This window comes from Panthera leo, chromosome A1 (genome assembly GCF_018350215.1).
Source record: "Panthera leo isolate Ple1 chromosome A1, P.leo_Ple1_pat1.1, whole genome shotgun sequence".
Lineage (NCBI taxonomy): Eukaryota > Metazoa > Chordata > Mammalia > Carnivora > Felidae > Panthera > Panthera leo.
Genome location: NC_056679.1, coordinates 27173986 through 27200873, shown reverse-complemented (window position 1 = coordinate 27200873; position 26888 = coordinate 27173986). Strand labels below are relative to the sequence as shown.

The window sequence follows — 26888 nt, the reverse complement described above, 5'->3', positions numbered from 1 at the left end:
AACTACCCGCTTGCTTGGGGATCTGTCTGTACCTCCGGTGGCTTAAAACTTTATCAAAATTCATTTGTCTTTTGGAATGAACTTTGACACACCGCTGGCAGGCTCAGGTGATCTCCGCAGGTGCAAGAGTGAAAACAGGTTTTAGATTCTACAGAGCGAAGCTGCCAGGAGGTTTGAGAGGGTGCAGGCCGACTGTCCCACAGACTGACTTCGGGAAAGTCTGCACAGGTGTCTGATACGAGCGACGTGCACGTCAGCGTATGCACGAAGCAGAGACGTTGCGTTCACTTACTTGTTCCTGGAGGACTTTAAGTAATGCTTGCGTGTGCGACTGCTCTTCCTTTGCTTGTTCCAGTTCCGACTTCTTGTTGTTTAACTCCTCCTGGATGGTCAGCAGTTGCTGTGAAAGTAAGAATAGTTAAGGTAAATAGAATGATGGCCAGGAGATGGCAAGATATTAAAAATATCCATTCAAAACCTGAGAAGATTTTTTTTTTATGGCTTAAAGGCTTAATCCAGACTTCAGCTAACTTTTTCTTTTTTAAAGTTTATTTATTTTGAGAGAGAGAGAGAGAGAGAGAGAGAGAGCGAGCATGGGAGGGGCAGAGATAGAGGGAGAGAGAGAGAATTCCAAGCAGGCTCTGCACTGTCAGAACGGAGCCGGATTTGGGGCTTGAACTCACAAACCGTGAGATCGTGACCTGAGCCCAAACCAAGAGTTAGAGCTTAACTGACTGAGCCACCCAGGCGGCACGCCCCCACCACTTAGTGTAATGAGTATTGCAGGTTTTGACACATTATTAGGCCATTCGCGATACTGCTATGCAACGAAACGAATCTGTTCGAGCTATTTGCAAAGGCATCATCATAATCCTTCGAACAAATGCACATTTGTCAACATGTATAGAACAGTGTTAGTAGACAACATGTTTTGATAGACGAAGAAATGAAATAATAATAAAAAAAAAAACCTGGATCTAATCCGTCAACTTATCCACTGTTTCTTCATTTTCCATAGGACAGGAAAACCGGCCTTACAGTGGCTCCGTGAAGCCACCTCACCCAGTGGCTGGGTCCACAAAAGATCCTTTTACTTTCTCTGTTATGACGGTGATGTTTTATTAGATCAGCAGGACTGAAGTCCAAACTGCAATCAATATATCAGCCGAGAAAACTGCTGATATAAGCTGTCAAAACACTAAGCTATGGCCTACGCTGCTATTTTTAAGCAGGGCCACTGAAGGGATTTCTGTAAGCCTTGCCTTGAGCCTTCCTCGCCCTATCAACTGTAACTCATGTTGAGGCTTACCTTGTCTGCCAAAAGCACGGTACGGCCCGGCACTAATTCTTTGGAACAGGGCTGTATGTGACTATATACGTGGGCTGCAAAATACATTCAAGAGCTTCCAAACAGGCCGTAGCAATGGCTGTGTCTGCTCAAAGCTTCTTAACAACAAAGGACCAGTCGGGAAAGACAGAGGAGCATTTTTTCTGCTACCGAACATAACAAATGCCGCACTAATGATCTGAAATGTTAGTGCATTCCTGCCACGAAGGTGGCTGTCTCCAACATCAAGGCTGCTTCTTTGGGGCCTTGACAAGCCGGCTGTGCGGCTGCTGGCCAGCTCTTAACTATCAAGGCCTGAATAAACACTGGCGCTGGATTTCTGATGCTTAAACCCACCAACTGGAAGGATTAAATTAAGTCTTTAAAACCTAGTTTTGGGGTGTGTTGGGGACTAGGAAGCACTCAGAAAAACACACTCTGCTTTCCCTTGGGCTGGCTTGCCCTGTTCCCTCCTTTGGCACTGGATGTAAATTCGGGAACCGACTTTCGTGCCCCCTAGCGTAAGTGGCGATATCCTTGCAATACTCTAAAAACCCTATTTCACCACCAGCCCGTATCATAACGACACGTGAGGTAGTACACACGTCCCACACCGGCTCCCTTAACACCTTGTGTGATTTAATTGTGCATCAGTTGATTGAAACACAGAAACCGGGGAGCCCGTATTGTCCTCTGGCACCGTGACAAGTACCTAAAATGACTGCTTCCAAACATTGGGGGGTGACTCTGTTCCTTCATTGTCATTCATGACTGGCCCCAGAACAGCTCTCGGGGGATCTGGTGTTCTGACTTTCGATGACGCCCGGTGAATTTTTACATATTAGACAAGTTTCAGATCCGATCCTTAAACCTCCTTTAAAAATGAGCCAAAGGAAGGACAGGAAATCGTCTTCAAGAGTAGGTAGCTTAGGTTTGTTCCCTGCCACACTGGGGGTAGCAACGCTCAGAAACAACTCATGTCCAGCGGAAGGGTGTCGGCTGCGTTAGTGATGGTGCATCTGTTCAAGGGAAACTATGCAGCCGTTGAAAACGAAGTTGCACAAAGGTCTTTGGACAACACAGAAGAAGCTGCCAATACACTCTTCTCCCCACGAAGACTTCAGGTTACAAAAAGGTTTCATTATGGAGCCTACTTAAGATTCTCTCTCTCTCTTCATCTACCCTGCCCTTGCTCACATGCGCTCTTTCTCAAAGAAATAATAATAATAAAAATAAATAAAAATACAAAATGTTAATTATATAAGTATAGCCGACCTACAATGGTATATTAGTTTTAGGTATACAACATAGTGATCTGACAAATGTGTGCATTGCTCAGAGCTGACCTCAATAAGTGTGGTCACCATCTGTCACCACACAAAATTATTACTTTATTATTGACTCTATTCCCCAGGCTGTACTTTTCCCCTCTGTGGAATCACACACTTTTTTTTTTTTTTTTTTTTTTTTTTTTTTTTATAAATTTTTTTATTTATTTTTGGGACAGAGAGAGACAGAGCATGAACGGGGGAGGGACAGAGAAAGAGGGAGACACAGAATCGGAAACAGGCTCCAGGCTCTGAGCCATCAGCCCAGAGCCCGACGCGGGGCTCGAACTCACGGACCGTGAGATCGTGACCTGGCTGAAGTCGGCTGCTCAACCGACTGCGCCACCCAGGCGCCCCACACTTTTAAAAATAAAATGTTTTCTCTCTCATCCCCACTTCCTCTTTATATGTAGGCAACCACTTTCAATGGTTTCCATCTTTGTTTGAATGTGTTTTTCTAAAATACATATTGTTGTTTCCTGAGCATGCATTCTTATGGGATGTTGTCGTATCTCTTGTTATTTACGTTTTTACTAGGGATTATTTTTTAAAGACCCATTCCTGTTAATATGTGTGTATCTCATCTGTTGCTCCTGATGGCTGTACAACAATCTCTGAGCTACATCCACCCGGTTATACCTAATCCACTCTCGCAGAGAAAGCCACTCAGATTATCTCTAGCTCTCCTCACTCTATACAAGGTTGCAGTGGAACATGCGGGTGCATGGTAGCTTACGGACCTGCGGCAGAACTCCCTAGGCATTCAGCAGGGGAAATGCCGCTTCCTAGGGTGTACCCAAGATGCCAGTTTGCCCAAGCTGCTGTGCCGAATGTCTGTGCCAGTCCACCCGCCCACCAGTGGGGTACGAGAGTCCCCGTGCCCCACGGCCACACTAATGCTTAGCACTACCCACCTGGTTTTCTACTATTTGTCAGATAGTTCTAATTGCTGTCTAATCATATAAAGGTTATTCACTAGAAATATGTTTGGGTACTTCTCTACACCCCTTGTGATTTTTAAACCTCTCATCAGATGCTTGCTGGCTGCTGAGGCTTCCATTTACACTTCAAGGGCAGTCGTTCTTAATATGGGGAACTTTTCAAAATAGGACTGATTCTTGGGCCCTCAAGAAGACCAATTAACTCAGAATATCTAGGCAATGATACGTTTAAAAAAATGCCTTAACAGAGAATTCTAATGTGTAACTGGAATAAATGCCACTGTTTCCTTTAATGCTCATTTAAACCTCATTCTACCACACTGTGACTTCCATCTAGAGTACTCCACTCAAACTATCGTCACTGAATCACTGATGCTTTTCTACTGGCTGACTAGCATGCCGGGTTCTCTTCTCCTACTCGGTACCTTCCCCAGGTGCTCTGTTCACACCCATGGCCTCAACTCCACATCTTACGTGCTTATGCCTTACCAGGGTGACTCTACAGTCTGTGCCTCATTCCTAAAACCCGGAAGTCCACCCCTCCCCTTTTATCACCTTGGGAACCTCCCTGCCCGGTCCTCTGCCTTTTCTCTCTCCCAGCCTCACTGTCATAGTTAAGGCAGCCCCTCTCCTCTCCTCTGGCTCTGCTTGTCCCCCTTGTCATTCACCCTGTACTCCTCACAGAAGTGACCTCCTAAAAAATGAAAGTGCTCCCATGCTTAAAAAATATGGTTGGCTCAGCATTTTTCAGAGAACTAGAACAATAATACTAAAATTTGTATGGGACCACAAAAGACCTCAAAAAGCCATAGCTATCTTGATAAATAAGAATAAATCTGGAGGTATCACAATTCCAGATTTCAGGATATACTACAAAGCCACAGTCATCAAAACAGAATGGTACTGGCACAGACACACACAAAAACAGACACACAGATCAATGGAACGGAACAGAGAGCCCAGAAATAAACCTATATATATATATAGGTATATATATATATATATATACCTATATATATATATAGTCATATATATGGCCAATTAATCTACAACAAAGGAGGCAAGAATATGCAATGGGAAAAGACAGTCTCTTCAATAAATGGTGTTGGGAAAACTGGACAGCTACATGCAAAAGAATGAAACTGGACCACTTTCTTACACCACACACAAAAATAAACCCAAAATGAATTAGAGACCTAAATGTGAGACCTGACACCATAAAACTCCTAGAAGGAAAGGTAGGCAGTAATTTCTCTGGCATCAGCCATAGCAGTATTTTTTTCTACACGTGTCTCCTAAGGCAAGAGAAACAAAAGCAAAAATAAACTATTGGGACTACACCAAAATAAAAAACTTTTGCACAGTGAAGGAGATCATTAACAAAACAAAAAAGCAACCTACTGAATGGGAGAAGATATTTGCAAATAACATATTTGACAAAGGGTTAACATCCGACATATATAAAGAACTTATACAACTCAACACCAAAAAATGCTGTATGCCTGAAATTAATGTAACATTGCGTGTCAACTATACTTCAATAATATAATTAAAAAATACTTTTGGTTCTCCAAACTCTACTGGAGAAAATCCAAAGCCCTGATCTCATCCTTCCCTGGATGTGTGAGGTCCTTTCATGTCTCTGTGACAAGATCATTACCCAGAGTTCTGCTTGGCAGGCTCCTACTCATTTTTAGGCCAACATCGAAAAGAATGTTTTTCGATGAGTACCACCCGTAGGATGACTTTATGCACTAGAAAACAGCCCCATCCAATAGGAAGACAAGACTCCTCACTAGGGCACATAGTTTGGTGGTGATGTGGGGGCTCGATTTAATTTCCACTTGCCCATCTGGCCTGGTGCCTTTATCCAGGGCAGAAGCTGCAGGACCATATGCAGTGTCTTGGGTTCTTTTGCAGTAAAGACCTCCTTCAGTCACCCGAGCAAAGTTAATTGTCTGAACTGCTACACTCCCAAAGCATTTCATACGAAAGATTACCTGTCATAGGTATCTCAACGAGACTATACCCACCAATGGCAGGGTCAGTCGTTAGGTCGTCCCTGACACATAGTGTAGGTGCTGAATGAATGAATGAGTACAGAAATGAATGAATGCTTCCTCTGATTTCCCCACTGCTATGGGATTAAACCATGATCTAGTAAAACAAAACAAAACCAAAAACTGCACACACATGGACAAAAACCAAAACAACCACAATAACAAAAACTACCTGAGAATCTATCACCGTGTGATTTATTGTTCTAGACATATGGAGACATATGGATATATGGAACTTTCAGAGGAAAAGAGCAGCTCCATTTAAGACATTTTAAGACATTTTGATTCATTACTCTGGTGGTTCCAGATAGCCTTCTTAATCTAATGGGGACTATTTCTTAAAAGGCTAAGGGAATCTACTCAATGAATGTATAATTTTATAACTTCTTCCCCATGTTCCACCAGAAACAGAACAAAACCACCACCGGAGGAAAAATACAATCAACATCCCTAGGCTGTTTTCTGCATTCTTCAAGATGAATGCCTTCTTTTGTTTACAAAGCATACACTCGTGAGCCTAATATTTATGTATTCAAAGCAGTGGTGAGATGGTCCACAACTAGATAATTTAAGTCCGCCTTCCTGGTTCTTTTTCAGTTGAAATTTATGAGACCGTATCATATCCTTTCTAGTTAGGATGTTCAAGTACTAACGTGTCTCAATTACAGAAGTTCACAGGCAGCTAGAACTTAATCAGAAGAGTCTCTCGGTTGGACTGGCTGAGCTACAGCATAGTTTTAATTCAACAGTGGACAGTATGATATTAAGCAGATGCACTATTCCAATTTTTGGCGGTTACAATGGAGGGTGTTCCAATTAGACAATTATCCATATGCCAATCAAGTGCAAACACTCTGGCAGACAATAACAGGTAAATAAAGGCCGCACCTGACACATCTTGGTATTTCCAGGCCACTGATTTAATAGGATAATTTGTAATGCTCTTTGGGGATGCAGACTTCAGCGCGTAATGGGTCTTTCTCTCTGGCAAATTCAAAGAGCATTACAAATGTTATTTGGAGCCCCAGAATAAGTGAGGTCGCATCTCCATTTTTACAGATGGGCGAGTCGTAGGCACACAAAGGTTAAGCCATGTATCCAGGGCCACACTGTCTGGGAGAGACCTTACCACTCGCACGTCTCAATTTTCCTGCTTTAAACCGTGGTTCCTACCCTGGCAACCATACGGCACTGTCAGTTTAAAATGGAAATCAGGACATGCCAAACTTAAAATCCTCCTAGCAACGACTTCTACCTAGGCATTCGCCATTTCCACTTAAAAGCAAGCCCGGTGGCAGACATGCTTTTGTGTGCACTTCTGTGAACTCTGCAGTGGATTGAACTCTGCGTTAAAAACCGTAGCCCCTTCTTTGTCTTCTTTCCTTGAATTTTATAATTGTGCTACCAAGGTAAAGTTTTGATATGGCTAACAGATTACAGAAGGTTAGATTCGTGCATAAAAGGCTGGAGATATTTGAACCCACAGAGGGTCATCGATTTAAATTTAAATGTGGTTTTGCTCTTTTGACTCAGTTTTAATAAATGTTGTTCCATCTCCGTAACTTTGCTCTACATTAGATGCCCTACTCAGTGGGATGTGCTTTTGAAGCCAGTCAAACACCGCCTAAGGAAATGAAGTCCAGGGACTTCCAAAGGCCATGGTAGATGCGACTGTGTCTGGACCGACCAATCTGGGCAGCCGGTTTCGTATCTAGGCTACGCCTGAGGGTATCCAGCATCGTCCTGTGAGTGCCCCTTGCCTCCAACCTGATTTCCCTGTATATTTTAGTCTGCAATCTGAACCTCACCTACGGCCAGCTCTGCCAGACCCCTGGCACCTTGTCCTGCCATAAGGTGCCGGGATACATGCACTAATCCTTTCTTCCTTGGTGAGTTCCTGCTACCCAAACACAGCATACTGTTCTCCTCCCCGCCTCCCCCCCCCCCCCCCCCCCCACCGGTACTCTCCAAACCCTCCAACTTCTCTTTTTTTTCAAAGGAGATAGAAATTTACTAACTGCATCGCATGGGAGCAGCGGGCTGGACGGCAGCGGAGAGGCTGTCTGCCACCCTCCGCCCTCTCAATCCTGTTTTGGTTCTCACGGATTGCAGAACCACTTCAGAATGTCAGCCTTAGGTCCTGCTGATGAAGTCACCTGGGCCTGCTTTGCATCCATCTCTGTGAATCCCGGGCCAATCCCCGGTTGTTAGGGAAAGTCTGAGATGGGGAAAATCAAGTGCATATTACCATAATGCAAAAAGCAAGGCTGTGCCTAAAGGCAAACACATCTAACAGTGTTCCTGACAGAGGAGAGAAAGCTGGCTCAGGGGAAGGACAGTCATTTACCACCTGGTAGCAACAACTTTCACTTCTCTCCTTGGGAAGAAAAAAAAAAAAAAGATGGAATTGAACTAGCCTGAATTTTCTTGTCACACAAGGTGGTAAGACTCCTCAAGATCTATTCTAGTTTAAAATGTCATCCGCCTCCACCTGGGGATGAAACTGGTCTTCAATTTACGGCAAGGGACAAGGGTAACCAAGCCTGTGGCCTGTTTTATCAATCGCGGGGCCTTCCACTCTGCCTCCAGCACGGTGACCCCTGGGGGAGAAACATCTCCGGGAGAGAGAGCTCCACCGTTCAGATGACTGATAACAGGAACACTGGATCATAGAAATGAAATTGTGCTCCGAGCCTAATATCCTATTACACCAGGCTATACATATTTAATTCCTTGGGTCTTTCCTCATAAATCAATTCCTTCAGGCCCTTAATCTCATCAATATCTTTTCTGATATTGAATTTTAAATGCCATTCTCATTGCTAGGCAGAAAGGCAATCTCTTGCTCGTGATGGGATCAGGCGTCATTTACAGCCCAGAGACGCCTGGAGTGCTGCCCTATTCCCTGACCTGGCTGTCAAGATCCTAATGTCAGCCAGAGAGCCAAACAGCCCAAACAGGCCCGACTGGGCTTGCCCTCTCTCATAGGTCAAGACCATGCACCCCAGGCTCGTGACCATCAGTACACTGGAAGCCTGAGCCGTTCCTGGGAGGCTGGTGAGAAAGCAAGTGTTTTCAAGGGTTTGGGTCCTCCAGGGGATGCCTGAGACCCTGAGGCATGAGGCGCCCTGCCGCCCCACCCAGGCCAGGATGCTCTGGCAAGGCGGCCTTTCTTGGAACCTGTGAATAAGGGTCTGATGGAAGGACACACAGTGTGCACACATCTGAGCAAGATCTCGCAGGGCGTGGGCACAGGCCGTGGATTCTCTAGACCAGGGGAAGTGCACAACCGCAGAGAGCAGGGGTGTTTCCGGGTTCCCAGGGGCTGACCCATGATGCTGGGATTTCCCTTGCTGTAGAGAAAGAGAACAGTCCACAGATTCGTGAGAAATTTGCAAAATTTCCAAAGGGAAGCAGGAGCGATAAATATTAAGGCTTCAAGAGTGACCAAGAGGTGGGGAAACACAGGGAAACACAGACACGCGGATTTGGGGGCCTAAGTCTGCAGGCGGCAGGGGGCTATCAAGGGCCGAGCCCCGGGAGCCGTGTATCTCAGTGCAGGAAATAAACAGGTGCAACTGTACAAAATGTAACAATAAAAAAACGACCTAAAGGTCCATCCATTTATTATCACTGTGGCCCAGCAATTCTACATAAAAATCAATGATAAAACACTCCCTTCTGACAAAAACTCCTTTGTTGTCCTAAAATTGCTGCAGTTATTGTTAGGATTTAGTATGTATGAAATCTTCAAATGAGCACATTTTCACTACTCAGCCTTTAACAAACGTACCCTGTGCAGAGTCTAAATTGGAAAATGTCCAGTTTCTGCTCCCACTCCCAACCCTCCCTGCCCTCCCCCCACCTCACAGCGGGGTCTCTGCGGCACACACTGGCTTTAGAATCTATTGAGCCTGTTCTGGACACAGTGTCTCCAATCCCATTAGGGGTACAGGCATCCCTACATTGATACAGTAGATCTGAAATCAACAAAGGTAGCACAGACTATTACAAAGACTAACAGGTAGGACCTGAGCTACTTCAGTTCATTGTACCGGATCCAGGAAAGAATTTTTATGTTTAGAATGTAAACTGTAAAACACAGTGAGAACCATGAGTGGTATTTATTTTTGCACTAAAGTGCAACCTTTAGGTCCTATGTTAAGTATTCTTACTGAATTTTCAGTGTTTTAGAAATTGAAACGCGTTCTTTTTGTTGTATTTCTTTTTTCATTTATTTTTGAGAGAGGAGAGAGAAAGAGAGAGAGAGAGAATGTGAGTGTGAGTGGGGGAGGGTCAGAGAGAGAGGGAGAGAGACAATCCCAAGCAGGCCCCACCACTGTAAACACAGAGCTGGAGGGGGGGCTTGATCTCAGGAATCGTGAGATCATGACCTGGGCCAAAATCAAGAGTTGGACGCTTAACCAACTGAGCCACCCACGTGCCCTAAAATGCATTATTTTTCAATTGTTTGCTTTATAACTAAAGGACAAAGAAAATATTACATCAGTGGTACAACTAATAGTTTCCTGAACTATACCTTTTTCATTTGGTTTTATTAAAACTCACTTATTTACTGGACGATTATTTACATACTATTGTCTGTACCGTAATCCAAGTTCAAACTGTTAGATTAAAACAAACCAACAACCTACTGACTAGATTTTTTTCCCTTACACTGCACTGTTTTAATTTTTGGGTTTTTTTTTGTTTTTTTTTTTTTTTACAGGCATAATTATATGTGAAAATCAACAGGAATGTCACTGTCTGTGTTTCCTTCCTGGTTGTTATTATTCACTTTATGTTATGATAATTACTGAAAATAATTTTGTCATTTAGAGGAGGATGTTTAGGAAAGGATCTTCTCTGAGTGTCAAATTACACTAGCCACCCCCCCCCAGCAGGCAGCCCAGCGCCTGGGCAGGAGAGGGAGATCATGACCCTGGCCTGCTGGGTTTGGTGGGGGAGGGGGTGGTGGGAAGGACAGGTTTCATCAGAGGTGGTTTTAGAGACCATTTCTTTCACTTGGATATCCTCCTAGGAGGGACTTGTATTAAAAAGATACTTTTTAGTTTTCTAATCCAAAGAGGTTACTGGTCATAATACCTTATATCCTGATAAAGCAACATTAGTATGAAAAACAAACATGCATATTTCCAAATACTGGTGAAAAGGCAAAAAATAAGCCACTAGTTAGCATTTCAAAGGCTAGCATGGTTAGCTTTCTTGCTGACTTGCCGTGTGGCCTGCAAAACACTTTACTGCTTCTGGTCTCCTCTTTTCTCTCACAACTGTGTCATGAGGAATAATTTATCATTTGAAAAACAACGCATCAATTAATTTCTTGCATACTGAATACAGGAAAAGCCGAAGCGAAAGTGGTTTGGCAGGCCCTAAAACCTATTTTCCTTTCTTCAAATGATTTTTCTTTTTTCATAGTGTAATTTGCAGGCTCATTTCAGCTTTCTGGTTTTCACTTTCTTCAGATGTTAAAGATAACCATACTCACCAGTGGGGTACTGTGGAACTAAAGAACATCCATTAAGTATGTGAGGCTCCTTGAATGGCAAAGGGCGCCAAGTTAAATCAAAGTGCTATTCTTATCTTCTTTGCTAGAGTGGAGACGCTAAGACCCAGCAAGGTCAAGTGACTTTTAGCTTACTGTGAGTGGACTGGGCGGGCCGTTCTGGGGATTAGTATTCTAAGAGAAAGGGCTGTGGTTCAGCCCCACCCCGGCCAGGCTGGTTACCCACCTTCAGCCAATTTTCAAACTGCAGGGCCAGCCAACTCGAATTAACACCATTCATGCAATTCACAAGAGAAGGCATCAAATGCTTTGCTGAAGTAGGAGTCTATGTCAGTGATATTCTCTCCATCGCCTTTGCTGGCAATTCCACTGCAAATGATAATCCAATTTGCTGGGATTTTATTTATGCCTATCACTTTTTTTTTTTTTCCAGTTATATGAGGTGGTCATCACCCCAGTCTCTGGGCACATGTACAGCTGTTAATGTAGAAATTTAAAATAGTAACATGCTTTCCTGCCAGATTGGCCCACTCACTTCAAACAAGAACTTGATTGAACAGCTGGGTCTTGCACCGTGCTCTAAAGGCCAATAGAGATTTGTTCCTTCTTTGCAGGGTTTATAACCGAGTCATGGTCAGAGCTTATGGCTAGAAAACCCTTTATGGGTGACTTTTGACCAAAGTCCTGTGCCCATCTTTGGAGGTGGCTTATCCAAAGTGATCTGGGCCTCATTGAGTTTAGCTCCTGGGAAGCCAAGCCATGCTCATTCTAGATGCATTAACATCAGGTATTACCATCGTCACTGACCTCCTCCATGGCAGTTTTAGGAAAGCAGCTTTGGACTTAATGGTTATGGGATAAGAACGTGTGTTGGGGTCTTGAGAGCTTTAACTTGAATCATAATGGTGAGAAAGTTGTAACGATCTAACACGTTCTGCAGAAAAATGAAGTGAGAGAACATGGCCGCAAGTTCTATCTCTGCATCAGCGCTAGACGCCTAAGGATGGGAAACTTTCTCTGCTGTGGGTCTAGAAGGCCTTCACCGCCTCTATGACTTACCACCCGATTAACCACTGAACTTGAGGGAAGCTAATTCAATGATTGCAACTTTCCCATGTCTTCCTTGTTAACACAAGTTATCATTTCTTTATAGTAGGAGACTAGGACATCTAGGGGCAGGATGAGAAGGAGGGATAGCCCTTGAACTTAGCACTTGGGATCTTTAGAAGCCACTGGGACAAGATCTGCAAATAAAAAGGCACATTCATCTATGACAGAAAAGGTGTGAGGCAGGGGAAGGCGGCTTGCTCCCCCCAAAGTCTCCAAGTTATTTCAATACACTGAATCTGGTCTGGAAGCCCACGTGATAGGAGTCTCATTGTAACTAGAACCTTCGGAGATCTCCAAGTTTTCCCTGTTCCCTACTCCAGGGCCAAGCCCAAGGTAGACAGCTGCAGGCACAGGGAAGAGCAGGTTCCCTCAGGGGCTTTAACCACCGCAGGTGGACCCTATAACAGCTACTCAGCCCCTGGACTATCTTAGGTTTTCCCTGTCTCTGAACCGCAGACCATCTTTAAGGGAAAAACAACAGTAGCAGCAGCAACAGTAAAAAGCCTCAGCAAATACTGTCACTGTGAAGGACGCCCCCTACTCTTAATACCTGGGCTGAATTCTATCTGGTAAAATAAAATGCGGCACCAGCCATCTTGCATGGACCTCAAAAGTGCAGACAGAAAATTACCACTTTAAACCAATCTTCTCTGCTCTGGAAACATTAAATATAGGAAGCATTAAAGAAGTGACCGGAATTACTGAGACCCTTTACAATAAATGGTGTCAGCATGGCCATGAATGATAACAGCAAAAAAGGCTCCCAAGGTATAAAAATTAACAGAAATTAGAGCTGTGGCTTTATACTTAATATCAATCTACCCTGTGAAGTGTTTCTCCAGCCTTAGCAATCCCCTCATTCAAGACCAGCGACTGCATGCATTTTAACATTACGGGTGGAAGGAAGTCTACCCATGTACCTTTAATGACAATTTCAATCACAGGTTTTGCTGAAGTCAGCTAGACAACCCCTCCTGACAATGATGCCACAGAAAAGATCATCATCCATGATAAATGGCTAGTTAAGTGTGCATTCTAGAAACATGGGATAATGCCCAGGTTAGTGTTAATGGCTTTTAATTTTTCAAAAGGAAAGAATAGGGAAACCATTTCTAGGGTCTGCTGGTAGACTTTGTGCAGTAACCATTTTTGCTTCCAGACGACAATTTGAAAATGTAAATTATGATAGAAAGCAAGTCACACAAAGCAGTTCCTTTCTAGTCCAAGTAATTTTGTCAAGATGAAAAAAGATCGTGTCAGGATTACTCTGGGAGAGTTAAAAAATAATCACTTGTTTTGCCACTGAGTTCACTGTGGATAATCCTCAACCAGATAAGAACGTTCTCTTTTAATGCAAGTTGTTAAAACCTTCCTTTTTCCTTTGGCTATTTTAGTTGTAAATCACGGGTGGATATTCTGTAGCTATGAGACTGATTATTCTAGTTTAATCCTGTTAATGGGATATGTTGCGTTAATGGCTTTCTGTAATGTTGAACTAACCTTGAATTCCTGGGATAAATCCAATAGGGTGGTTTATAAAATACCAGATTAATTATATCAGCACTCTCAACAATAGCCAAATTATGGAAAGAGCCTAAATGTCCATCAACTGATGAATGGATAAAGAAATTGTGGTTTATATACACAATGGAATACTACGTGGCAATGAGAAAAAATGAAATATGGCCTTTTGTAGCAACGTGGATGGAACTGGAGAGTGTGATGCTAAGTGAAATAAGCCATACAGAGAAAGACAGATACCATATGGTTTCACTCTTATGTGGATCCTGAGAAACTTAACAGAAACCCATGGGGGAGGGGAAGGAAAAAAAAAAAAAAAAAAAAGAGGTTAGAGTGGGAGAGAGCCAAAGCATAAGAGACTGTTAAAAACTGAGAACAAACTGAGGGTTGATGGGGGGTGGGAGGGAGGGCAGGGTGGGTGATGGGTATTGAGGAGGGCACCTTTTGGGATGAGCACTGGGTGTTGTATGGAAACCAATTTGACAGTAAATTTCATATATTAAAAAATAAAAAATTAAAAATTAAAAAAAAAAACAGATTAAGTTAGCTTTTTAAAAAGAATTTTAAATCTATGTTCCTAAGTGAGACTGACTTATAACCTCCTCCCCCCCAACTTTTTTTTTTTTTTTTTTTTTTTACCATCCTTGCCCCTTTTTGGTATCAAGTACCTTTGCCTTCTGAATTAGTTGCGATGTGTTTCCTTCTTTTCTATTTTCTGAAGAAGTTTATAAAAGAGAGTGTTTGGTAGAACTTGACCCTAAAGCCATTTCGGGTCTGTTGCTTTAATGCTAAGATTTTGATGATTTTTACTGATAGGTTCAGGCTTTCATTGTTCCCCTGATTTAATTTTGATAAGGTTTTTTTTTTCCTCCTGGAATTTATATCACTTCAGTTTAAAATTTTATCATTTCTGATCTTCTCACATCTCTTTAATCTGCCACATATGCAGTTATACCTCATTTTAATTTTTAGTATTGTTTATCTGGTCCTTCTCTCTCTCTCTCTCTCTCTCTTTTTTTTTTTGCAATCACTGTTACCAAAGATTTTCCATTTTTATTAGTCTTTTCAAATAAACAGCATTTAGCTTTGTTGATCTTCTCTATTGTATGGCTGTTTGCTATTTTAGTCATTTCTATGTTTTTATCATCCTTCTTTGTGTTTATATTTTTTAGTAAGAGTTGGATGCTTACTCCTGTTTCTACTTTTCTTTCTTGTCAAAACATACATTTAAAGTGCGGGTTCCTGGGTGGCTCAGTCGGTTAAGTGTCTCGCTTCAGCTCAGGTCATGATCTCATTGTTCATGGGTCTGAGCCCCGCGTTGGGCTCTGTACTGAGAGCTCACAGCCTGGAGCCTGCTTCGGATTCTGTCTCCCTCTCTCTCTGCCCCTCCCCCCTCTCATGCTCTCTCTCTCTCTCTCTCTCTCTCTCTCTCAAAAATAAATACACATCAAAAAAATAATAAAAATTTTAATGTTTCCTCTAGGTTCTGTTTTAGCTGCATCCCAGAAGTTATTGCTATGTTGTAATTTAACTATCAATTACTTGTGGGTATTTTAAAATTCCATTTCTGATTTCATTGGATTTGTGGGTTTAGATGTGTGCCTTGAAATTTCCAAATGCATAAGACTTATTTTAGTTATCTTTAGTGACATGGATTCCTTAACAATTGTGCTGTGGTCAGAAGATGCGAGAGTGCTCCTTTGAAATTTGCAGAGATTTGCTTTAAGATGTAGCGTAAGAGGGGCACCTGGGTCGCTCGGTCGGTTAAGCGTCCGACTTCGGCTCAGGTCATGATCTCACGGTCCGTGAGTTCGAGCCCCGCGTCGGGCTCTGTGCTGACCGCTCAGAGCCTGGAGCCTGTTTCGGATTCTGTGTCTCCCTCTCTCTCTGCCCCTCCCCTGTTCATGCTCTGTCTCTCTCTGTCTCAAAAATAAATAAACATTAAAAAAAAATTAAAAAAAAAAAAAGATGTAGTATAAGATTATTTTTTGTACATGTTCCAGGTATATGTGAAAGGCACAGTTTTCCATTTATGTCCTATCAAACTTACGGGGGCTGAGTTCCGCGGAAAGTCTTGGTAGACTACAACACTGGAAGGAACAGCAGCAGGAAGGGAATGGCAGAGCTGCTTAGAAAATTGTCCTTTATTTTCTGACATAGTTTAGGGTCTTTCCACTAAAGAGCGAGGTGGGCATGTTCCCTGTTGTCCTTTCAGTCTCAATTTGTCACATAATGTCACTCTCAATGTTAGGAAAAACCATTAGAAGGCAATTTTAAGCACTGTACGGCCTGCTTTGGAGGCCTCTTCCCTGTGGTTTCTGATCCCTGGTTCCTTGATAAGCATGGAATGAATAAATAAGAATATCGTTTCCTAGGGCCCACTAAAAGCCATTAGAGCATTCTGGCGGTAGAAGGGTGTGGTGTGCACAGAAACATTTGTGACCACACACACACACCCAGTCAGCAGGATGGAAACTCTGCGCTCACTCCCCGAGCGGACATTCTCTGGGAGCCCCGAGGGAGCCTCACTGGCTGCACTAGAGGAGATGAGGGGCCAGCAAGTTCCCTGGGACCCGAGAGATCAGGGAGCAGGGAGCATGCATGACCTCTAAAGACAGGAGGACTCCATCAAACCTTCTATTTCAACACAGACTTCTCAGAAAGCCAGTTCCATTCAGTCAGGGAGAGAGGATTATTACTTGTTTGGGCATGTGTAGGGAAAAGCAGCAGAGATTAGGACACAGGGAAGCTGGCTGAGAGTTTTCTGTCACAGAATAAATTGTGCGCGGTGACCCAACAATTTGTTCTTTTCTTCACTCATTTATTCAGATAGTTGTCGGATATGAAGTACTGTGTTAGCCCTGAGAGACCGGTCTTAGGTGCTCACATTAGTTTCAACTGCGATGTCAGAAGAAAAAAGGAATGAACACTTAGTTAACCTGGTGGGGGAAAATAACCCCTGTGCCTCAACTCACTTTTCAGGGGGATGGGAGATGGGTACAAAGGAATGTAAAGGACAAGTTTCTCAGAATGCGGGGATGTAGGGGGAGATGGAGTGAGGACCTGAGGACCAGAAACTGGGAGCCTGGGGCAGCGGAGGTGAAAGAATGGTGGTGGGGTGCTTAGCGCAGTGACTGGACCTCTCCATTTGATTACAAGCAGAAAGTAATGCCGGAATAGGGGCTCGCTAACGCCCTTCCTGTTTTTTTTTTTCAATTTTTAATGTTTATTTTTTGAGAGAGAGAAAGAGAGAAATAGAGAGAGGGAGGGGCAGAGAGAGGGAGACACAGAATCTGAAGCAGGCTCCAAGCTCCGAGCTGTCAGCAAAGAGCCCATCGTGGGGCTTGAACTCACAAACCGTGAGATCATGATCTGAGTCAAAGTCAGATGCTCAACCGACTGAGCCACCCAGGCGCCCCACCCTTCCTGGTTTTAATATTCTGTATTTTGTGGTTGTCTTGCTGTAACAACCTTGGTAAAACCGAGCCCATATCCAGTCCAGATTTTGTACGTAAAGCAGAATTCCCATTATCATCTCATTCTACCTTGCTGTTTTACTGTGCGTGGACCCCACAGACAAAACAAAGCATGGGTTTTTCATGAGAAATGGCCAGCAGACTGTGGACTTAAAAGGAAGCATGTCCATCACCAGCTGGACAGAAAAGCTGACTGGAAAGACCAGCCTAATCGTCTAAGACCCGAGGGCCTATAGGGGCAGGGTGAGACCTGGGAGTGCCCTTCAGTGACCTGGTGGTTCTCTGAAATCAATCTGAGCTCATATGCTCAGATGTGGAGTAGTGAGACTACATTATAACCCCCTCTTTCCCTTCCCCCCACATGATAAACGGGAGGATTACTGGGGGGAAGATTATATTGTAAAGAGAAACTCAGCACTATAGCTTTTTTTATGGACTTTACAGTTAGAGGTCATTACCAAAACCTTCCCGAAATCAATTGTGAGTCGCACAATTTAAGAACTACAAACCACGGGCAGCGAAATACCCACCCAGGAGGAAAGAAGACAAGGTGCCCAGAGAATTAGTGAAGGACAAACCTGCAGAGTAACCTCTGTGTTTGAATGATCACAGACTATCACGCACCGGCTCAGGAAAGGACTTACTCAGGGAAGAATGTAAATCACGGGTGAAAACACACACCTCTAATACGGCGAGTGAGAGTCCCCGCGCTTGCTAATGGAACTCCTCTGACTAGAATACCTGAGTAATACCTGGCTTAAGATGGATTAAGGTGGCGGTGGTGGAGGAGGACATGAAAGGTGGAGCGTGTATGCACGGGGGAGGACGGCAGAATAAATTGAGAGAACAGGAGGAAGGAGAAGGAAAGTGATAATAAAGCTTTGAAAAGTCACTCTGCTCTCAAGCACTACCTGTAGCACCCCTTTCTCGGAGACCTACAGCCGAGTTCGAATATACTCTCCTTTTCTATCTTCCCAGTACCGCCAGAAAATAAAGGTGTCGTGGCTGTTTCCTAAGTGTGTGTGTGTGTGTGTGTGTGTGTGTGTGTGTGTGACAGAGACAGACAGAGAGAAAGATGGAGGTAGGGAGGAAGAGAGAGACAGAGAGAGGAGGCAGGCACAGAGACACCCAGAAAGCACTAAAACGGAGATCAGTACCCAACTGAGGAGTGTGCACAAAACAAGAAATTCAGGAGGCAGGGTCTTTCCAGAGATCGACTGAATGAAATGGGTGGTCTATAAAGCGAGGGCCAGATTGGGCACTAACTTTGTTTACGTTTCCCTTGATGACTATTCGGGGTGCTTTGTTAAACAGAGGAGAAAACATAGTCTTTAACTAACCATCTAGCATCTTGGAACTGAATTCCCAATTTCACACTTTGGTTACAATTCCAGAAATGCGGACTGACTGAATGTGGCTATTCCGCCGGTCAGTTTTGGGAAAGGATTAACACTGTGTGTGTGTGTGTGTGTGTGTGTGTGTGTGTGTGTGTGTGTGTGCGCGCGCGCGCGCGCGCATGCGTGTGCATGCACGGGCATGCATTAGAGAGAAAGAACATAGGAGAAACGTAAATGTTAAAAAGGGCAGTATCCAGGTGGTGAAACTAGGAATGATTTCTGTCTCCTGTCGATGCTTCTTTTATGTTTCCAAGTTTTCTGCATTGAGTGTATATTCTTTTGGGAAAAGGAAAATAAAACAAAAATGAAAATGACAAACCTAGACCCAGAAAAATGGGAATGCCCCCCGCCATGTTTGTCTTCCTCGCTCTTTATTCTCCTCTCAGATAAAGAGGAATTTTTCCCTCTGACTCAGTCTCCTTGCTTCTTTGTTTGCACGTTACATTGTTGCTTCTACTACAGTTCTCCCCTTTCCTCTCCACTGGGCTCATGCTCATTTCCAAGGAGGAGATCCGCTGGTCTTGCAGCCCTTATGTTTCCTCTCCTAACTAGCTGCATGGAGAAAGCCTTGGGGCACGGCTCTCTCCCAGTGGGGCCCAATTTGAGAGCCGGATAATTACGCCAATCTGCCCGGGAGCGGGTCACCTGCTGTATACAGGCGGCAGGGTGTGCTGGCCCGGGTTTGGGGCGCCACGGGGACGAGGCCGCTTCTTTGTGTTGGCGGACTACAGAGAAAAGAAGTCAAGGCCAGACCACAAGGATTCATTTTAGCGTCGGTGGCTGGCGGGGAGAGACGACAACGGTCAAACAGAGCGAAAGGCCAGCATGTGTCTGCAGCAAAAGCCCATTTTGATTTACTACGTTTAAGAAAAGATCCATTTCACTATAAATCTGGCACTTTTGATGTGATATGGCCTTGAAGTCAGGAGGCAATTTCCAAAAGAGGTGGTGGAAGGGAGGGTCGTTCAAAGGTCATCCAAGGACTGCAGCTGACTGTGTTGGGAAAAGGGGAGTTGCTTTATCCTGGGAAAGGCTGCAGATGCAGTGTCTCCCGTTGTAGATGTTGGGGAAAAGCAGTTACAAGGTAGAAGCCAAACGATTTTAATGGTCTGCAGGGCAATGTCATTATTTCTACCCCCGGCTCCTACATCGATTTCTCTGCTAGCCTCATTATTTTTAGAAGGGATGATTACTAATGAGGATGCATTTGATGATCACATTAATTAATGGAAGAGCTGGATAACTAATTATGAGATGAAGCCTCCCATAGTTAAGTTTTATTAGGGCTTCTTTTTCCCTTCCCCGAAGTGAAGAGATTTATTTTTGCAGTTCAAATTTAAGAAATAACAGCCGCATGTTCGTTATTTTCTTTTTGCTAGCTCTTACTCTGCTGATGCAAAGCCCAAATGAGGGGCTGTGGCAGAGTCAGAAAACAGGCAGCGGGTTCTTGCCAGTAATTTCGCTAGCAATCAACAAGCACAGCAAGGGCACAGCCCACTGGTCTTCGGCTACCCTGACGACTGCAGTTCTGGAGCGCCACTTCTAGAATATACTGTAGAAGGTTCTGGAGTAACAGACCGAACATGGGGGCTGTGGTCAGAAAGACCTGGGTTGGCACTTTGACTCTGCCAGGAACAGGCTATACTCTGGACGAGTCACTTGACATGTCTAGGTCTCAATTTCCTCCCTGAGACACTGAGATAAGCACTCGCAATTCAAATGCTCCTGAACTGTGAGCACTGAGTATACTGAGGTGAATTAACCGTGGGGAGGGGCCCTCTCAGAGAAGGGGTGTGGGAGCAAGGCCACCCTGCTGTTAGGAAACTCGGATGTGTCCAGACGTGCCCTGCACATCCTGGGTCTTCCCTTAACCCCCTACAATTCTTCACATTTTCACTAGAAATGGGGCGATCACACTTTGTAAAACAGCCGTCCCAAAGGCGTTCACATACATGATCTCACTTTATTCCAACAGACCCGTGGCAGCACCCACGGTCCACATGAAAAACCTGAGGTTCCGAGGGGCTGACTGATGCAAAGTTGTACAGAAAAGAGTCAGGCTGGAGCCAGCTCTTCCTTCTGCTGGTTCAGTGTTTTTATTTCCTGGTGCAAGAGCTTGGCATGGCTCAGCTGGCATACAGGCAGCTAGCTTATCTCCTTATCTTATGGTCTCGGTCCAAAGAAAACAGCAAGATACCCTGGGACCCAACCTTGTATGAAACTGCTAAAAAAAAAAAAACCAAAAAAACAAAAAAAACCCCAAAAAACAAACTTGGGGTGGTTTCCTCTCCCTTATCTTTGCTTTTAATTTTTGTATCTTGCCCCCAGTCAAACGGGAATGTGCTTTTAAAACTTCCAGACCCCTGTGCACATGTCAGGTATGATCATTTCGAACCGGTAGGGCTTTGTGATGTAAAGTGCTGGCTAAGAATCGGAGAATCGGTTTCTATTTCTGGTTCCAAATGTACCTAACAAACACTCCAGGAGTCTCACATCCAAGTGGGATACGTACCCTCTTCGGGTGTGCCAGGATACGGCCTGCAAATGTTAGAAAATACACACGCTGCCAGCGGGAACTCTCCAAATGACTTAACCGCCTAATGAAAGGTGCCAGTGAGTTATGAATGAGGATTATCATCAGTGTCTCATGGGCTGCTATTACAATGCATCACCCCAAGGTACCTGGCTGAGGAATGGGTACAAAATGAAACTATAAACTCTGGGATAGTTAAGTAAAAAGAAAGGAAGACAATAATGGACCCCAAATATGGCTGTTGTGAACCATCATGTCCGGTCCTCAAAACTTTGTAAAGCCACATCATCTGAGAGATGTGTATGTTTCATAAGTTTACTCTTCTTTTTAATGTTTTACTTATTTTTGAGAGAGAGAGAGTCAGAGAGACAGAGACAGAGCATGAGCAGGGGAGGGGCAGAGTGAGAGGGAGACACAGAATCTGAAACAGGCTCCAGGCTCTGAGCTGTCAGCACAGAGCCCGACGCGGGGCTCGAACCCACAGACCGTGAGATAATGACCTGAGCCGAAGTCGGACGCTTAACCAACTGAGTCACCCAGGTGCCCCTAAGTTTTCTTATTCTAGTCAGAGGTGAAAGACTTTTAATATGAATGTGGGCCATGTCTTATGAATTGTTTTCTATTCAGAAAGAAAAAAAAAAAAACGTCGTTTAGGAAGTTGAAATAGAATCAAATAAACACAGGCTGTGTCTCTGCTGCCCTTACCTTGTATAGATTCCAGATGTGTGTGTGTGTGTGTGTGTGTGTGTGTGTGTACTTACGCACACACATATTTTTTGAACTTTTTAAGATTAAAGGTTTTACTAATTACACATGAAAGTCTAAAAGAAAGCCTCTTTCTCTACACTGTAATAATGTGATTTTCTTTTTTCTTTTTTTTTTTTTTTTAAATAATGCGATTTTCTTGCCCTGTCCAGTGATACTGAATTATTTTCTGTACTGATGCTTCATATATTAAAGATATTATGATAATATTGTTACGTGCTTCTTCCGGAAGGAGTACACAACCAGATCGTGATGTATGTGTGATTTCTTCCTTCTAACTGTCATTTTTGAGGTTCATGAACCCTACTTAGAAGGAAATCCTCACAATACGTTGCAACTTAAATTCCAAACTAATCAATCCTTAGTTCATTTACCTAAATATTTCACAAAAGCTCTTAAAATGTAATTTGTCATTTATAAGAATGTTGAATTTCTTCCTTTAGAAAAATGTCTTTTTCCATTTTCTTATTCTTCTATGTGTATGTTTGTGTCATTTTCCTTATTTTTTTGTAACTACATTAGAAGAACTGTTCTCCCCACTGTGTCTTCCATGACCTCTGCACATCCTTCCCACCTTCCACCTGGAACAGCTTTTATTCCTCTACTCTGTGCGCATCCATTTGAGCTGAGGCTTGCCCCCTCCACACCATTAGCATTCCCCCCCCCAACAATTCCCTGCCTCTTCTACTCTTCTAGGGCAAACAACCAAAGCAGAGTGGACAAAAAGTTAACCATTTCTCTAGCATTATTACAGATTTCAGCCTCTTCATGTTGCCTTCTCCTGACTACATGCCTTCCTTTCCTTCACCCTAAAACCCTTCTAATTTGTGCATCTGCCTCCCAATCCTGAAGCAGCTGTCTTTACTCTAAAACATGCTGCCTTCAGTTCCCATGTCCTTTCCTCTTAGACGTCTATACAATGTGCTTGCTGTCCTTCCTTTCCCTATGGATTTCTGGACAGCCAGAATCATTTGCAACACTCTTCTCCTACCTCCTTCACTGGCCCGCACGTTAATCAAGAATTCATTCGAGGACTGGATTAAAGTTAAAAGCCCCTGAAACACGTTCTTGTTCAAGATGTCAGACACAGTACATGTTTATCTGCTCTTTGGGTTTTCTTCCTCCAGAAACTCAATTAAGATGGCTGTCAGTGAATAAACTTAAAAGAGCAAAGAGAATGGGACGGGAGTTCCAGGGAATTCTCATGTATGGGAGATTCTGGCATCTGTGGGATCCCCAACTGTCCCAAAAGTGAAGCCTGGTGGTGAGCAGTGACTGCACCACTGTGTGGGAGGAGACTTGGCCTGGGAGGAGAGCGGAGGAGAGCTGGACACAGCAGCCAGCAGACCCGCCCCCATAGCTCCTGGGGAAGCAATCCCTTCCCTCCCAGAGAGAAGCACCCCAGCGAACATCACCCCGCAAAAAGAAACCTGTAGCAGCCAAGAGACAGATTGAGACACAAAAGCAAACACCCAATCCTGGAATAAATAGAAATGACTCAGGAACAAAAAGAATTTTAAGCATTCTAATTAGTATTCTCAAAGAGATCTGAGAAGATACTGAAACCAAAAAAAAAAAAAAAAAAAAAAAAAATTGCATGAAAAGACAGTAATCGAAGAAGAAAAAGAACATTTGGAAATAAAATAACCTGATGATCAAATAGAAACTTCAGAGGAAAGGATAAAAGACACAGTTTAAACAGATAACATGAGAAGAACGATAATACACACATAGCATGAGCCTAGGAAGGTCCATTATCTGACTGGTGGGCATTTCAGAAAGAAAATAAAAACAGAAAACAAAAATGGAAAATTATCAAGGAAACAGAGAAACTCCTGTTGCAAAGTCCTGCTACATCTGTTTGTGTTCTTTACCTACAGAACCTCTCCCAAGTTGTTCACAGAAACACCGTTTGAAGTTCACTGGAAGCAATGGGCCTGATGGGCTTTCGAGGATTCTTATAATTTTTAAGGGGCAGGGTTTTTATTTTCCAGAAAAAAAATTTTTTAAAGCCTCTAAAATTTTCCTGGATACAGCTCACTTCACCTGTCCTTCCCTGAAATTTCTGATGGTCAGAAACACCACCTACGGCACAATCCTGCTGCCGTGATGATCATCCTGGCTTTGACAGGAACACGTGACACTTCACTGCATGTGAACTTGGGAGAGGAAATGAGCACACACTTTTCATTATCTCTTCTAAAAAGTACTTGCTAAACAATTGAACAGTTTTAGAGAAGATTTCAGAAGAGATGCTTAAGTGGTCAGACACACTCGCTGATGTCATTTCAACACACTTTCATTTCTTTCTTAATATCTATCCCAAAGACCAACTCTTGACCAACCTTTGGCAAAACTAGCTGGGGTTGCTGTATATTTTAGGGAAATAGCAGTATTATATTTGTCTGTCTCCTTCTGTAAAATTGGTCTAGATTGGTGAGGTTTTGTAAGACAGATACAGAAAAACCATACACACGTTCCCTTTTAAGCCCAGGGGGGAAAACACTTGTTACTTAATTTCTAAGATGCTGTTGATCATGATAATCCTCTTATCCCAAATTTTGTCCTGTCTTGCTCAAAGTTGTCAAGACAGCCAGCCTTGGTCTTTACTAATGTCAAGCCAAGACTGTTAGAAAGCCACTGCTCTACATGGGCCAATGGTTTACTGGCCTAAAGGCAGTTGGTCTTCAGATGACATTTGCTAACACTATTAAAAAGCATTGGCTCAAAGTATTTACGAGGGACCCTTCTGACATAATCATCATCAGTCACACACAGTTTTACGATCAGCAGCTTATAATGGGATCCTGTTGTTATGTGAATATTTAGCAGTCCTGTCAATATGATTTACACAAGGCTTCGAAAGGAATTGATTTTTAAATTGGTTATTTAAAATTACGACATATTGACCTATCCTCATGAACGAAAATACAAGTATTGTTTAAATTCAAGTGTGATTAAAACCAGAATGAGATGCCATTCTACACTTACTATATAGTGGCTAAAAAAAGACAAGTGAAACAAAACAGGCTGATCATATCATGTGCTGACCGACAAGGACACGAAACAACTGGAATTCTCCTGTATCCCATGGGAATACATGATGGTATAGACACTTTGGGCAACATTCCAGCAGTTTCTTAGTTAAACACACTTACCATATGAACTCGCAATCCTAGTCCTAGGTTTTTACCCAAGTGAAATGAAAACTTACGTCCCAACGAAAAGTCTGTAAGTGAATGTTGCCAGCACATTTGTTCATATTAGCCCCAAAGAGGAAACCACCCAAATGTCCATTAGCTGGTGACCAAATGAACAAATTATGGCTCTTCCTTACATTGGGATACTATCCAGCATAAAGAGGAATGAACTCCTGATATATACAGCAACAAATTTGAGGAATCTCAAATTCATTACGCTAACTGAAAGAAGCCAGACTCAACGGTTGCATTCTATGTAATTCTACTCATATGACACTCTGGAAAATGCAAAACTATGACGGGTAGAAAAAAAAATCTGTGGTTGCTCGGAGTTGGGTTGACTAAAAAGAGACACAAAGGAATTTCTGGAGGGTGACAGGACAATCCTATATTGATTGTGGTCTTGGTTACATGAGTGTATCTATCGATTTGTCAAAACTCATAGAACTGTAGCCCTAAAGAGAGTATTTTTATTATATGTAAATTTTGCCTCGATAAATTCAGGGTAACTGGAAGATAAATGAGAGTTTGCGATATGTACATTCTTTCCTTGTATACTTAAAAATACAAATGAAAGCCAACCAGCTCACTACTCTTGTGGCAGAGACAAGTTAACTTCACTGCCAGCTTAAGATCAGGTAAAGGGTACGGTGTTACCATGGATACAAACTATTATTTCCTTTTGTGTGAAGTCTCTAATATTAAATCGTGACTTACACGTAATGTAGGGGTAGACTCAGAAACAACCAAAGTCACCCAAGGGTTTTCAGCCTTAGGACCCCTGCCCATGATGTTTTCTTCATGAACGTAAGAGAAACTATAATGTCGGTGAGAATATCTTTAAGGGATTAAAAGAAGAAAGGGTAAAACTGCTTTGCTAAACTTGAGGGCATTTCTAAAAATGGTATGCTAGATCTGAGGCTGTTAAGACTTTATTTTCTTCTGTTTGTTACAGAAATAATTTCCCGTAGATTGACCGCTAACACAACGGCATGTGGGAGGCTAACCTCTCCTTTAGCTGTTGACTTGCCCGTGAGATCATGATTTTCTAATTAATAAAGTGGAGAGGGGGCAGACTGAGTAAATTTTAAAATCAGCAGAATTCTTTGTAGTAGGGCTCAAATTAGCAAGTTGTGGTAACTTCTGCAAAATGATATTAAGGTAGAGGTTGACTCTTAAAGAGCACACATATTTTGGAACTCTGTATTAAAGACGTGTTGCCACAGAGACTGCCACACATCTACCTAATAACCACTGAAAATTAAAGTCATAGCCACTGCCACTGAGTGAGCGCTTCCCACGTGCTAGGAAGAGCTATGAATACTTGCAGGATGTCAGCTCCCACCGTCTGCCTTGCTATTTATGGTCCAAGAATCCCGAATGATCCAGAGTTCCCCACAGGCTCCATGGTAGTTCTTGTCCCTGTACTCTTGTCCATTACTCTTACGTTCAACAAATACATATTTATCTAGGGGCGCCAGGGTGGCTCAGTTGGTTAAGCATCTGGCTCGATCTCAGCTCAGGTCTTGATCTCAGGGTCATGAGTTCAAGCCCCACATTGGGCTCCGCCTGGGTGTGAAGCCTACTTAAAATATATATATGTGTGTGTATATATATATATATATATATATATATATACGTACGTATACGTATACGTACGTATATATATATATATACACACACATACGTATACGTATACGTAC

General features: G+C 43.1%; 1 protein-coding gene across 2 annotated transcripts in view; it reads right to left on the bottom strand.

Moving 5' to 3' along the window:
- Positions 1-26888, bottom strand: part of ENOX1 (ecto-NOX disulfide-thiol exchanger 1) — a 271832-nt gene that overhangs the window by 62988 nt on the left and 181956 nt on the right. For both annotated transcript variants that reach the window (XM_042924563.1, XM_042924649.1), the window contains exon 12: positions 293-400. In XM_042924563.1, coding sequence (XP_042780497.1) covers positions 293-400 — 108 coding nt within the window. The remainder of the gene's footprint in view (positions 1-292; positions 401-26888) is intronic.